General features: G+C 39.5%; 1 protein-coding gene across 1 annotated transcript in view; it reads left to right on the forward strand.

The window, feature by feature from the left end:
• The first annotated feature begins 395 nt into the window (after nucleotides 1–395).
• poc1b (POC1 centriolar protein B) overlaps nucleotides 396–12,866 on the forward strand; it is a 40,834-nt gene continuing 28,363 nt past the window's right edge. The window contains exons 1-10 of the mRNA XM_062420799.1: nucleotides 396–477; nucleotides 1,092–1,176; nucleotides 1,877–2,048; nucleotides 2,201–2,380; nucleotides 2,906–3,013; nucleotides 3,749–3,864; nucleotides 3,951–4,084; nucleotides 4,480–4,548; nucleotides 5,678–5,830; nucleotides 5,938–6,015. Of these exons, the coding sequence (XP_062276783.1) occupies nucleotides 454–477; nucleotides 1,092–1,176; nucleotides 1,877–2,048; nucleotides 2,201–2,380; nucleotides 2,906–3,013; nucleotides 3,749–3,864; nucleotides 3,951–4,084; nucleotides 4,480–4,548; nucleotides 5,678–5,830; nucleotides 5,938–6,015 (1,119 nt within the window). The 5' untranslated portion in view covers nucleotides 396–453. The remainder of the gene's footprint in view (nucleotides 478–1,091; nucleotides 1,177–1,876; nucleotides 2,049–2,200; nucleotides 2,381–2,905; nucleotides 3,014–3,748; nucleotides 3,865–3,950; nucleotides 4,085–4,479; nucleotides 4,549–5,677; nucleotides 5,831–5,937; nucleotides 6,016–12,866) is intronic.

A 12,866-nucleotide genomic window follows, 5' to 3' on the forward strand; every position in this document is an offset into this window, starting at 1 on the left:
AAATTAGAAAAGTAATCAAAAAGGTTACAGTAATCATAGGTTACATTACTTTGATTAAGTAATTGTAATAGTTACATTACTTATTACATTTTAAATAGTGTAACTAGTAATCTGTAACCTATTACATTTTCAAAGTAACCTTCCCAACCCTGCTAATATACATATATTGTTCTGTTCATTGTTATTTGATATATACGTTGTTGTGGGCGGTATTTTCATATTGTGAATGGAATAGTAAGGTGAGATTCTCGTTTCTCCCCCTTCACACATGGTAAGTGAACGCAGCACTACTCTTGTTGCCCCAAGCTGCAGCTACAGGTTGCTATTTAGTTAGCAGGGTGTAACTCAGGCTGCATTAGCGCCACCGTGTTATATCTGGGCTCGACAGGTCAGGTCTGAAGCTCAAAACAGCGGGATGGTTCAACCTTTGCTTTGACAACATTACTTCAGTAAATGCCCACCATGGCGTCTGTAATGGTGAGTAAACTTGTTTTCATATGTGCGTTTATATTTGTTATCATACACTAACCCCCCAGCTGAGTCGGCGAATTTGGTAGCTGTGCCTCTGCTGCTAAGAGGATTTGGTGATTTGGAGCTGTCAAACACACCCCGGATCATTTTTGTTATCACGCTCAGCACAGCAGTGATATGTTTGTGTTATTCATATCGAGTCAACTATGTTTTATATGCTCAGACAGACCAGCAACTCAGTGCATTTCCTTAGCTTTAGCTTATATAGTATAAAAACTGTCAAAAACAAAACATGGCTAAAGCTAAAAGCACATGCAGCAGTGCTCCAATGTGCACAACCACAGCACTTTGCCTGAAAAAAGTGGAATTTCTTGAATATATTTGCTGAATTACCCTCTAATCAACACACAGGTATTGTCTCCTTACAGTTTAAATGATGTTTTTAGTCATAATCAAGCATCTATACTAAAGCAACCACATTTAAAGCATGCTTCTCAAACATTTCCTTAAACACTAAACTTATTTGGAGTATTAAACGTGCAGAAGAAGAGATAATACAGAGAGTGTAATGCAGAGGTTTTTTTTATAGGTTAATTGATCTGTGAACAATGTCTTTGCAGGAGGATCCCGCCCTGGAGAGACACTTCAAGGGACATAAAGATGCTGTCACCTGTACTGACTTTAATCCAAACCGCAAACAGCTAGGTAATTTCTGCTGCTACTGCAAGTTTTATAGTTTCACAACACTATTCAGATGCTCTTTTATGTGTTTGTGCAGCTAGTTTTTTCTGTTTTTTAGCTCCTACAATTTGTCAAATATTGGCCTCTTATTGCCGCTTTCAGTTAAAGTACTGATATTAGAAGGAGATACATCATTTTATTATCATAATAGTAAGAAATCTCCAACAAATCATTAATAATAATCTTGCAATCCAATATGTAAGAGTATACAATGTGGCTTATCATGTTGATATGATAATATGATGTCTTATGTTTTACCTCCAACTGAGCTATTAAATCAGAAAACTGACTAGTTTCCTATGATGACCATGTTTGTTTCTGTCTGATGTTTTCTGTCAACACTTTGTTTGTTCATATTTCTCTTGTTGGACACTCTGGTTGATCTTTGCCCAATTTAAGCTGTGACTCTGATGTGAGGACAGCATCTCTAACCACTAAGCAGACCTACTAGCACGTTAATAGTTAGTTTAGAGGCTTTCTTCATATTTGACAAGATTAAACATAAACCAAAACAAACCAAGCAGTAATAACCTTTTTACATGCCAGTTGTTAACTCTACTGTAATTCGCCACCAGAAAAAGCTTTACTGATTATAGTGGCTAAAGTTTCTGGTGTAATTCTTTGCTGAATTTTCTCTCTACATCTTTCTTCGGTGTCCCTCCAGCCTCAGGATCAGTGGATAGGAGCCTGATGATCTGGAATCTGGCTCCGAAGGCGAGGGCTTTCCGCTTTGTCGGCCATCAGGATGCCATCACTGCGGTGCAGTTCTCACCCTCTGGTAACCTGGTGGCAACTTCCTCCAAGGACAGGACGGTCCGACTGTGGACACCTTCCATGTAGGTTTATGTCACTTTTGCCACTTTAATTATATCTTTTTTAACTATCTATAATGAATGTAAGACAATGTAAAATCCTGCTGCGCAGATTAGTGTTCAAATGTACTGAAAACATAGTAATTGAATGTGTGTGTGTCTGTTATCTGTTACAGAAAAGCGGAATCAACTGTGTTCAAAGCACACACGGCTACTGTACGCAGTGTTTCTTTCTCTAATGATGGACAGAGACTGGTGACAGGGTCTGACGACAAGTCCGTCAAAGTGTGGAGCGTTCACCGGCAGTGCTTCCTCTACTCTCTCAGCCAGCACACCAACTGGGTGCGATGTGCCAGGTACTCAGTAGCACCACATCCTTAGCATGCACGTGTGTGTATATTATATGTTAGAAATCAAGGTGTAATTAGCTTTCCTTTTTACACACATCCTCATAAATGAATATCAGACCTTTTTCTTGCAAATTTGCAACTTTATAATGTCGGAGAATATCCAACTAAAGGAGCTGAATCAGTACTTCTACCTTTACCAGTCTTTTTTGACACAAGTATCTGTACTTCTACTTAAGTACAGAATGTGAGTACTTTTGCCACATCTGTAAATGACTCATAAACAAACACGATTTTTATCGGACTTTTTTAACTTTTACTAATAGAGATAATGGATTTCAAAGTTTGCTTAGCATTTGGCACTCTACATGTTTCCAGTGTACCTCAGGCACCATTTGAATCATTTGATAGAGAGGAGTATATGTAAACTACTCATTGGTCAAGTGTGTCGGAAGTAAATATGTGTAACCGTGTTTTCACTCAGTTAGTACAACTTGCCTTTTTTTGTTTTTTCTCTTCTGTCTTTTGCTGCAGGTTTTCTCCAGATGGGCGGCTCATCGCCTCCTGTGGGGACGATCGTTCTGTCCGTCTGTGGGACACTTCCACCAAACACTGCATCAACTGTTTCAGTGACTATGGAGGGCAAGTCCTAACAAAAATTTAAAAAAAAGTCTGCTTGAGTGTCCTGTAGGGCTGAACATTTAATACACATTTTAGTTTTCAAAATGCAGGAGGCACAATATTTGTTGAAGGTGAAATTGTCAAAATGCCATTTTAAATAAGTACTGTCATGCTGTAGAGATGTCCCGTCCTATATATCTTTGCTTGGTACAGATCCCCACAAAAAAAAAACATTGTAATAATTTTAATGTTTTTCAATGAGAATGAGAATAATGATGTAAATATTATTATTCCCTCTAATATTGTAAATTGTATCACAATTGCAATATCAGGCAAAAATAATCGCAATTACACATTTTTTCAAAATCATTCAGCCCTAGTGTGCTATTATTCTATTTAGCTTTAATTTTGTCATCAGTATGTCATTTTGTTTTAAGTGTTGCTTTGTGACTAAAACATTGTCACTTTTAGTCATTTAATGAAATTGTATTTTTGTGTGCATTTTAATTTGCACAAACTCTTCTATCGTCACTCATATTTTTTTCCCTTTAATAATACTTTTCCAACCAGGCGCATCAAAGAGGTTAAATAGATTCTAATTCCTGACGAACGGCTACAACTTCAATGAATATTATTCCGAAATTGATCTGAAAGCTAACTTTGTCTGTCCCGTAGAAAGCATAGTTGTGTATTATTTAAATACCACACTACTGAGCTGCTGCAGGGACTGACTCCATTGTGTATTTACTACTACAGATCAGCAACCTTTGTTGATTTCAACTCAAGCGGCACCTGTATTGCGTCCTCAGCCGCTGACAGTTCACTGAAAATTTGGGATCTACGAACCAACAAGCTGATTCAGCATTATCAAGGTAGTATGGCTGAAGTGTAATCGTGGAAAATGTCTTTTTTTTTGGCGTCAATTGATTTTTTTTTCTTCTTCTATCTTTACCATCAGTCCACAGTGCAGGAATCAATAGCTTTTCCTTCCACCCATCCAACAACTATCTGATCAGTGGCTCCAGTGACAGCACTATTAAGATCCTGGACCTGTTGGAGGGACGACTCATCTATACCCTTCATGGACACAAGGTGATGCTATAGAGCAGCTTGGCTGATCCACTGACAACTAACAGATACACACTACAAGTATTTGGTACAGCACTACATGGGTCCTCTTATTAACTGGGTATTATTTAAAAAAAAAAGACTTTAAAAAAATGATACAGTTGTGATGCAGTATTTTCTACAAATATTGGCATTGTAATGAATCAAAATGTATTAAAAAGAGTCCAAATGTATTTTTAGCATTTTCCACTAATGAAATCTACTCAGTGTGTTACAGACACTAGTAGATCATCATTTAGGAATTCATTTGGAGTAACCAAAACCAGGATTTGTGTTCGACAAATCCCAAATTGTCCAAACTGTATTGGATGTGTCTATTCCTTCACTAACATTGTCTACTGTGTTTTTGTGTTTTTCAGGGCCCTGTACTCACAGTAGCTTTTTCCAGGGCCGGAGATCTCTTTGCCTCCGGGGGAGCTGATGGTCAGGTTAGTGTGACACAACTAAACTATTATCCTGTGTTCCTCTGGAACGTGGAAATGCTTTCACAGGCTGTCCTTTCATAGATTTGAATGGACTGCTGGGCCTTTCTCAATCACCTCATCGTGTCGGTACGAGCCAGAATGGTTCTAGTGTATTGTAAACTTTAACTGTACTCATGAATCAGGTTGTTTAAGCACCAGTTACAGTATTGACCAATCCCTCAGACCCTTCCCAGTAATCGGGCTTTATAGGAGACACCCAGAAAGAAGCTGCAGAGTCAGTTATCCAAAGTTTGTGGAAAATAGTGTAACCTTTGAATACAGTACAATTATATTGTGATTTCAAATTAAATCTTATAGTTTTGATACCTTTAATGTTATGAGGGCCTGTACACAGTTACCAAGACTTTGTATAGGGCTGTGTGATATGACGATGTATATCATTTGATGATCGAAAAATGTCTATCATTTCATATTATGGTCTATTGTTTCACTGTGTCATAAATCACACTCTTTACAGCAATATTTTTCATCGGTTAGAGTATGTCCTTATTTTTCATGGATTAAATTACGTTAGGAGACAAACCAGAAACTATTTCCAGCTAATTTTCTGTAATATTGTGTAATTTTAACATTTTTTGAGGGGGAGGCTTTAAATAAGCACATTTGGGTTTTCTGCCTCTCCCTGCAACGGAATATTATCTGTCATTATCTGTCTTTTATTTGTGTGTAATTTTAACTTGTGCAAAATGAGCTAAACTAAACTATTTGTTCATCAAATTTACAGCAAATGTGGCGTACCGTGATATGTATCGTTATTGTTATGAAATGACCTACATCAGGATATGAGAGTTTGGTCATATCACGCAGCTCTACTTTGTTAACAACATAAGAGTGTCATTCAAAGCAGACATATTAATAGTAAGTAGTATTTTTGTGTAGATTATATGATCTGTCAGCAACATTGGAGCTAATTTTTGATCAATCAGAGTGTTTCTCTGAAGTATTGATTCTAAAATAGTGATGTCCATCCCAAAAAGTGCATCACTTTATGGTGCATTTAATACATTTAAAGACAAAAATATGGAATTTTTTATTGCTTTGTCAAATTTGTGCTGGTTCCCTCATCCTCTAGGTGCTAATGTGGAGGACAAACTTCGACACCAAATCCTACGAGGAGGTCCTACAACTACACAATCGGAGGTCCACTCCTGATCCTCCGCCTCACCTGACCGACATCTACCCCCGAGGACCCCACCTTCACTACCCACAGTCCACAGGCATTCAAGTCAGTTCTGTGACTAGATTACTGCTAAATATTGAATGTGCTACCAGAAAATCTTATGTTGTACAAAAGCTCTTGCAGATTTAGTGACTTATTTTTTGTCTCCATAGATTAAACCAAAGGTGGCAGACACTCGGTCCACTGACCCGCCTGTTATAGAGTTAGGCCAACCTGTTCCCACCACCACGGTAAGTCCACACGGTTAACCCCCGCCATAAGGAACCAAGCCTTATTGTTAATAAAATAAGGGGTATTTGTTCATCTAACATTTACAATTTCACTGGACAAATCAAATACAAACACATTTTAAATTACAAACATTGAATTAGGACACAACAAAACACACAACATTACAAATGGGCACCACTGAAGCAGTTATTTGTGCCTGTCACACCTCATCAATCAAAGAAAGAATTCAGGTTGTAATGCATACGAGAACCTGTGAAGATTACTTAATTACATCATTGTATTCAGGATATTGGTTTCTGTAAATACTTCTCATTACCACCAGGTGGCACTGCAGACCAGTCATACATTTTTGAATCTCCTGCTGCAGCACCTGAACACATCATGTGTTGCCTGCAGCTTTTAGACATTTTTCTCATACACCAGCCAAACCGCTCATTTATCAGAGAGGCTGCCATGATAGCAGATGGTGAATGAACACTCTACCTGTCTTTGCTCTGTGATCTGTGTATATTCTTAATATAGTGACATTGAGAAAACATACTACTGATCATTCATAATTTTCTGCACATTCACATGAGAGCTGCACAGTGCAGGTAATAACACTGATAAAATATTATAACTTGATAATAATCTATTTGTAATGTGGGTTTTGGTTATCATAAAATGAGATACAAATACAATGCTGTATGCCTGCTTTTAGATTCTCGACTTTTGCACTGGATTGTGGGTTTCTTGATTCATTGAACTTCTGGTTTTATGTCATTGGTTTTTAAAGCTCTTCTCAGTTTAATCAGAATCAGAGCATTGCAGTTGGTTTCATGAGTAGGACTGACACCCTTACTTATGGTTGGTGCTTACACTGGATGAGCTGGAAGGGATGATTTTTCCTCAACCTCAGCCTTAACCCTAACCTTTAGAGGCTGATCCAACCTAGCATTTACCCTTACTTAACCGCTGTGAACAGCTCTGAAGAGAAATAACAAAAACATACTGCCACCTGCTGTTATGAAATGGAATTACAGGAAACAACATGACTAGTAATTGAACAGTATTAATTTAGTGGTCACAAAATAGTGTTTTTTTGTGATATGTTTTATTATTTTTATGTTTATTCTCAAATTGCAGTATCAAATTTTAAGGGAACTCAAACTGACTGTAAATATTGTTTTTAAATATGGTAATTTAGTTCTCAGTAAACACACACACACACACCCACCCACACACACACACACACACACACACACACACACACACACACACACACACACACACACACACACACACACACACACACACACACAAACCTCTCTCCTCTATTGCCTGGCTAAATACACAAAGACTGAAACTCACATTTTTAACAAATTGTAATATTATTGATATTTTGGAGCCAAACCTACAGCATGCAGGCAAAATGGGACCCTGTTTATGAAGAAAGATTCACTTATTCCTATAAATATGGACAGCAGATCTGATTTATTATGGCATTTGAAGTGGTTGCATATATACAGTATACAGTAGTAGTATTGCTTCAGGGTTGTGACTTTTTCAAGACAACTAAAAGTCAAGTTGTGTGTGAAGATCTTTTGAGAAAGATGAGAGACTAATGGATAATGTTGTCAATTCTGCATTTTCCTAATATGGGTGTTGCCATGCTCCTGGATACTTTAACAGTGGTGTAAAGATTATGCAAACAAATGTAACTTTAGTTGGACTGAACACCATAAAACATCAGCATTTTGGGATCTTCGTGTCCTTTTTTTTTTCAATCGCTAAAAAAAGGAAACATGTTAAATATCATAATCTACATGAATTATGGCTCATATTGCAGTGGTAGTAGTTTTTCACTTAGTGTGCCGCCCTACTTCTGCTAGTGTCTCCTTCCCTGCCTTTGGCTGCTGTGTGGGAGGAAAGCTATGAATGGACCAAGCCAAGTGGAAGTCATTTAAAGTGAGGATGGCCAAGTCAGATAAGTAGTTTTGGTTCAAGACTCCAGGACACACAACCGCAAAACAGCCATTCATAACTTGAACTGTTCTGAGGTTAAATGGAGCTGTATACATGAGTGGGGCAGAGGAAGGGACTCATTTTAACCTGGGTGGAGTTTACTGTTTCAGGTCTACTCGGGTCATCAAATTGTCAAATGTGGGACACTCATTAAATGGACTGTTTAAAGTCATTCCTGTTTTTATACTAAATAGCAAATATAAATGTGTTTGGAAGTTGTTTTTTTTTAGTCTGGCATACAGGAAGTGAGAAATATCACGTGTAAGAATAGCAAAACAAACTCAATTTTTTTCTGGTTGTACCTAAGACTCCTGTGTGTCTCTTTTAGATCTTCCTCTCTGTCTCTCTTCTTCCTCCTTTACCCTCTTTCATTTTTCTGTAGGAGCTTGTTTTTGCTCCCTCTATGAAACGCTCGAGCATAGCTGAATGGAAAGGCCCATGCCTTCCGGGCCGAGGGAGGAGAGAGAGATCACAGGGAGAGATGGGGAGGAATAGAGATCAGAGTGATGGGGGGTGAGAGCAGGAATCCACGTGCCGGTGCTTGGGCCCCCGGGGGCCTCATCCAGGGAGCAGCAGCCGCAGCTCTAATAATAGACTAGCTGGAGTTCTGCCTGCCTGTTTAACTCACTAACTCGCTGCACCCTGGTGTCACACACATTTAATACAGACACATCAGTTTTGTCCTTGCCACAGATAGCAAGCTAAATGTTGTGCTTACTCACTGTTAGTGCATCAGCGAAATGTGTTAAAATTGAAAATACACACACACACACAAACAGGCACTGAGTAATTTTTGCACATTCAGACTTTCTTTTCTACCTTCTACCTTCTACCTGCATACCTGCAGCTTGCTGTGTAGTGTGCTTACATGTGTGTGTTTCATGTATTTTTCATGTGAGTACAGTTGAGTCAATGGACATGTGAGTGTGTGAATGAGCCTGCATGTGTGTATATCTTGTGTGTACATGTGTCAGCGGATATGCAGTTTTGCAGTGTAATGTGTGTGTGTGTCTGTCTTCCTGGGCTGTGTTGTGTGTGCACATGAGTCACAGGGTATTGGAGTGTGAATGTGTGAGTGTGTGTGAGGGTTATTCCTGTTTAGGTCGGTTCAGAGCAGGGAGCCCCCAGTGCTACTCCTCCTGTCAACTCACATCACCTGATTTTCATCACTGCAGATTCCCCTCTCCTCTCCTCTCTTCCTCTCGTCTTCCCCTCTGGTCATTTCCTCATCCCTTCCTCTTCCTTTCACCGTTGTTGATGTCCTCAGAGTGCTTTCCCTTCCGCCCCGTGTCCGTGTTTCCCTTCCATTGCCCTAATGGGTCCAAGTGTAGGCGGAAGCAGAAAGAGAAGGGGTAAGAGAGCCTGACAGACAAATGGAGAGAGAGAGAGAGAGAGAGAGAGAGGGAAGGGAAAGGACGGGAGATGCAAATGGCCTGAGGAGGGTATGTGGGTGGCTGAATGGGGAGGTTCCTGCACTCACAGTTCCGTTGACTTCTGTGTCCTTAATTTAGGGCCATCTCCTCTTATCACTTATGTATTATCTTGACTTTTTCTTTTGAATTGAATTGAATGCTACTAAATAGACGTCTGTCCACCACATCTTGCATGCAGTACAAAACACCCCTGTGGACATTCTTTCCCCTTTCCTTATTTAAAATGACAATGCCTTTGTGCATAAAGCCTGGTCTGTAAAGAAATGGTTTTCTCAGTTTGGTGTGGAAGAACCTGACTGACTTGATCTCAAACCCAACATCTTTGGGATGAAGTGGAGCACCGATTCTGAGCTTGGCTTATCGCCCAACATCAATGACATTTTGGCTGAATATGCACTTAAAATCTGATGGAAAGCCTTCTCAGAAGAGTGGAGGCTATTATAGCAAGAGATTAATGTTAATGGTGTTTAATGGGATCTTGAACTATCATATATTGCAGTCATGTTTAGGTGTCCACATATTTTTGGCCATGAAGTGTAGCTTGCTTATCAAAAGAGCGGAAATGATTTTATACTCCAAAATACTATCATGCAACTAAGTATCTAACTATAATGGTAACAACACACAATGAATAAATAATGTTTTGTTCACATTTACACAGGAAGTGACCATGCAAGAGTAGAATGTGTCACTTTATTCACAAAAAAAGTTACAGCAAAAGCAACTTGAGTGTTGTGTTTCTTGCGTTTGTCTCTTATCTCTCATCGCAGCACAATTCTTCATACTCTTTGACTTGCAAGGAGTTTGTATGACGTCAATAATAGCAGGATGACACCAGTGTGGCATCAGCTGTGTCTTTGTCCCCTTCCTCTCCTCTTTCTCTCTCTCCCCGCATTAGCTATTCTGCTCTTCGGTAAGCTAGTGGCACAAGCAGGGCTCAGTGCTTCTGAATGGAGTGTTATCAGCAAACACTACGTCATTACAGAGCAGAGAGAGGCCAAGGGTGGTGCCCTCACTCTCCACTGACATTACACTGCTTCGATAGACACAACAGTCGCCATAAAGTGACATATCTCATCCATGCCAACAGCCAAAGTGTCCGTCAGCTGCTCTCTGCGTGTCCTTGAGTACTGAGTCCTTTTGTACTCTCTGCTTGGGATCCACTAAGTCTACAAAAATAAATATAACTTTTTGAAATAATATGTCACAGTATCAATGTGACATTATCCTGTTATATTTCTAATATAGCTACAGTGTGTATATCACTGTGACAGTTGCTCCCAAATTACTTTCAGGGAGCCCCGAAGATCATTTAAAGGCCTCCAAGACTGTACGAGAGCAAGTTTTATTTTGTTAAGCACTCCCTTACTTTGTTTTCTGCTTGCCTCTGGCTGGCTGGCTGGCTACTTTTTCATCTAAATGTCACTGAGTGGATGAAGTTTTAGGGGAGAATGTCTATTGAGACAATTTAGTGAATAACTGCTAATTAATGTCAGTGTAGGTGAACTGTTTCAGTCTTTTGTTTTTGTTTAATTAGCCAAGAAACTTTTTACTTCAGCACTCTTGAAAAATTACTTTATGTGAATGAAACATTAAAATTGGGGAAGGCTATGTGTTGCTATATGCCTTCAGGTCCATCCAACAATAAAAAATGTCCTCCACAAGTGTGGCTTTAAGACTGTATTCACAACTCATGTGATTTAGATTTAGACTGCACTTGAGTTGAGGTGTGAATTAAGTTTTTGACTTGACTTTACCTGATAAAAAACAACATATATTAAATTACGGTAGTGTAAGAAGGTATGTCTTTGTTGAACTATTTGACCGGGTGTCTCTCAAAACTTAGTACAGTCTGTTGGCTGCCTTAGTTCTTCCTCTAGTTGAGTGGCAGGCGAGAGCAGGTAACGATATGAAGTGTTAAACCCATTGCGCTGAACAGATATTAAGTCAGCTGTGAAACACATGAAGAATGGCAAGCGTGAAATGGGGCCAAGAAGTTGGCAGAGTGCTATAATTTGTGTGTGTATGTGTGTGTGTGTACCTGTCTTTGTGAGGACCAAATGTCTATGTAGTTAAGTTAATAAAAACCCTCAAAAGGAGAGCAGAATGCTGGTCCTAATTTCTACAAAGGGTGAGTTTGAAGTTTAATTCGTAATGTCACACCAGTCTGTGTAAGTTCTGTTTTTAGCACCATTGGTTTTAGGATCAGTTCGAGGTCAAACACCCAGTAAAAGTTCATTTAGATTAGTCTCATAGTGTTGATGGTAAATGTTAAAGTGATGTTTTGGTATAATAACACTGCTGATAAACGGCCCTCACAGCTACAGCGGTGCAAAAGTGTGTGTGTACTTGTGTGTTAAAGAGGTGATTAGATAGCAGAAGGTTAGATTTGGTTACTTGCGCCATCTCTCATGTTCCTACAGACGATAGCTGTGACGCCAGTTTGACCAGACAAGGTGTCCTCTACTGACATGCCTCCTCTCACGGACCTGTGTGTGTGTGTGTGTGTGTGTGTGTGTTGTTCATAATTGTTTTTCCTTCCATCATGTGTGAATTTTGATGTGTGTGTAGTAAATTTTACTGTGCTCTGACCCCTTTTATAATGACTATAGACTATAGTGAATATGAAAGGCCATGAATGTTTGTGTAATTGAAAAGTGTGTACACATATACATTGACACAAATTGCCCCACCCCCACCCCTGTCTAGCTTCCTGTGCAGGGAAAGTACAGGATATTGGATGGCCCGGAGGTTTAGATACCAGATTTAAGTGCTGTAGAGGAGAGCACGAGTGACAAGACATGGCGGAAACGAGCTAAAGATAGTAACAGCTCCGGGGAGTGGTGGTGGTGCTGCGGGGGGGGGGTTGTTCACTTTCCACCAGGACAAGGACTCCCAGAAGCTTCATAGCACCCTCACACGCACACACATGCCCACACACAAACACACACACTACACTACACTCAGGCAAACCCACTTGTGTACACTCACTCTGAGGCACAATCAAACAAGTTCATTCATACTGTATTCTGTCATCCTCTGTTAGAATCATCTGACTCTCGCTCACATACTCGCTCTCATACTGACCTTATCAGATGGAAATGCATGCATACAGAATGTGCATGCACCTGATACGAAATGTTAGATGTGGGATTAAACTTGATACTCATATGCAGCGTCAGCTATGGCCATCAGTGTCCCCACATAATTATTATGTGCTTTAAGTTGCATTAAGCTAAGAATTTTGATAACAACATCAGATGACGCTTGCAGTGTTGGACACACTGATAATCAACATCCAATTATACATGTCTGGGCAGCTTTTAGCTTCATAACGAAGTGCATTGGTGTGGGTGTTTGGCTAGAGGTGCCAAGAAGAAGATGAAATACAATCTAGCATGTCCAGTTTGAGT

This window comes from Scomber scombrus, chromosome 6, assembly GCF_963691925.1.
Source record: "Scomber scombrus chromosome 6, fScoSco1.1, whole genome shotgun sequence".
Classification (NCBI taxonomy): Eukaryota; Metazoa; Chordata; class Actinopteri; order Scombriformes; family Scombridae; genus Scomber; species Scomber scombrus.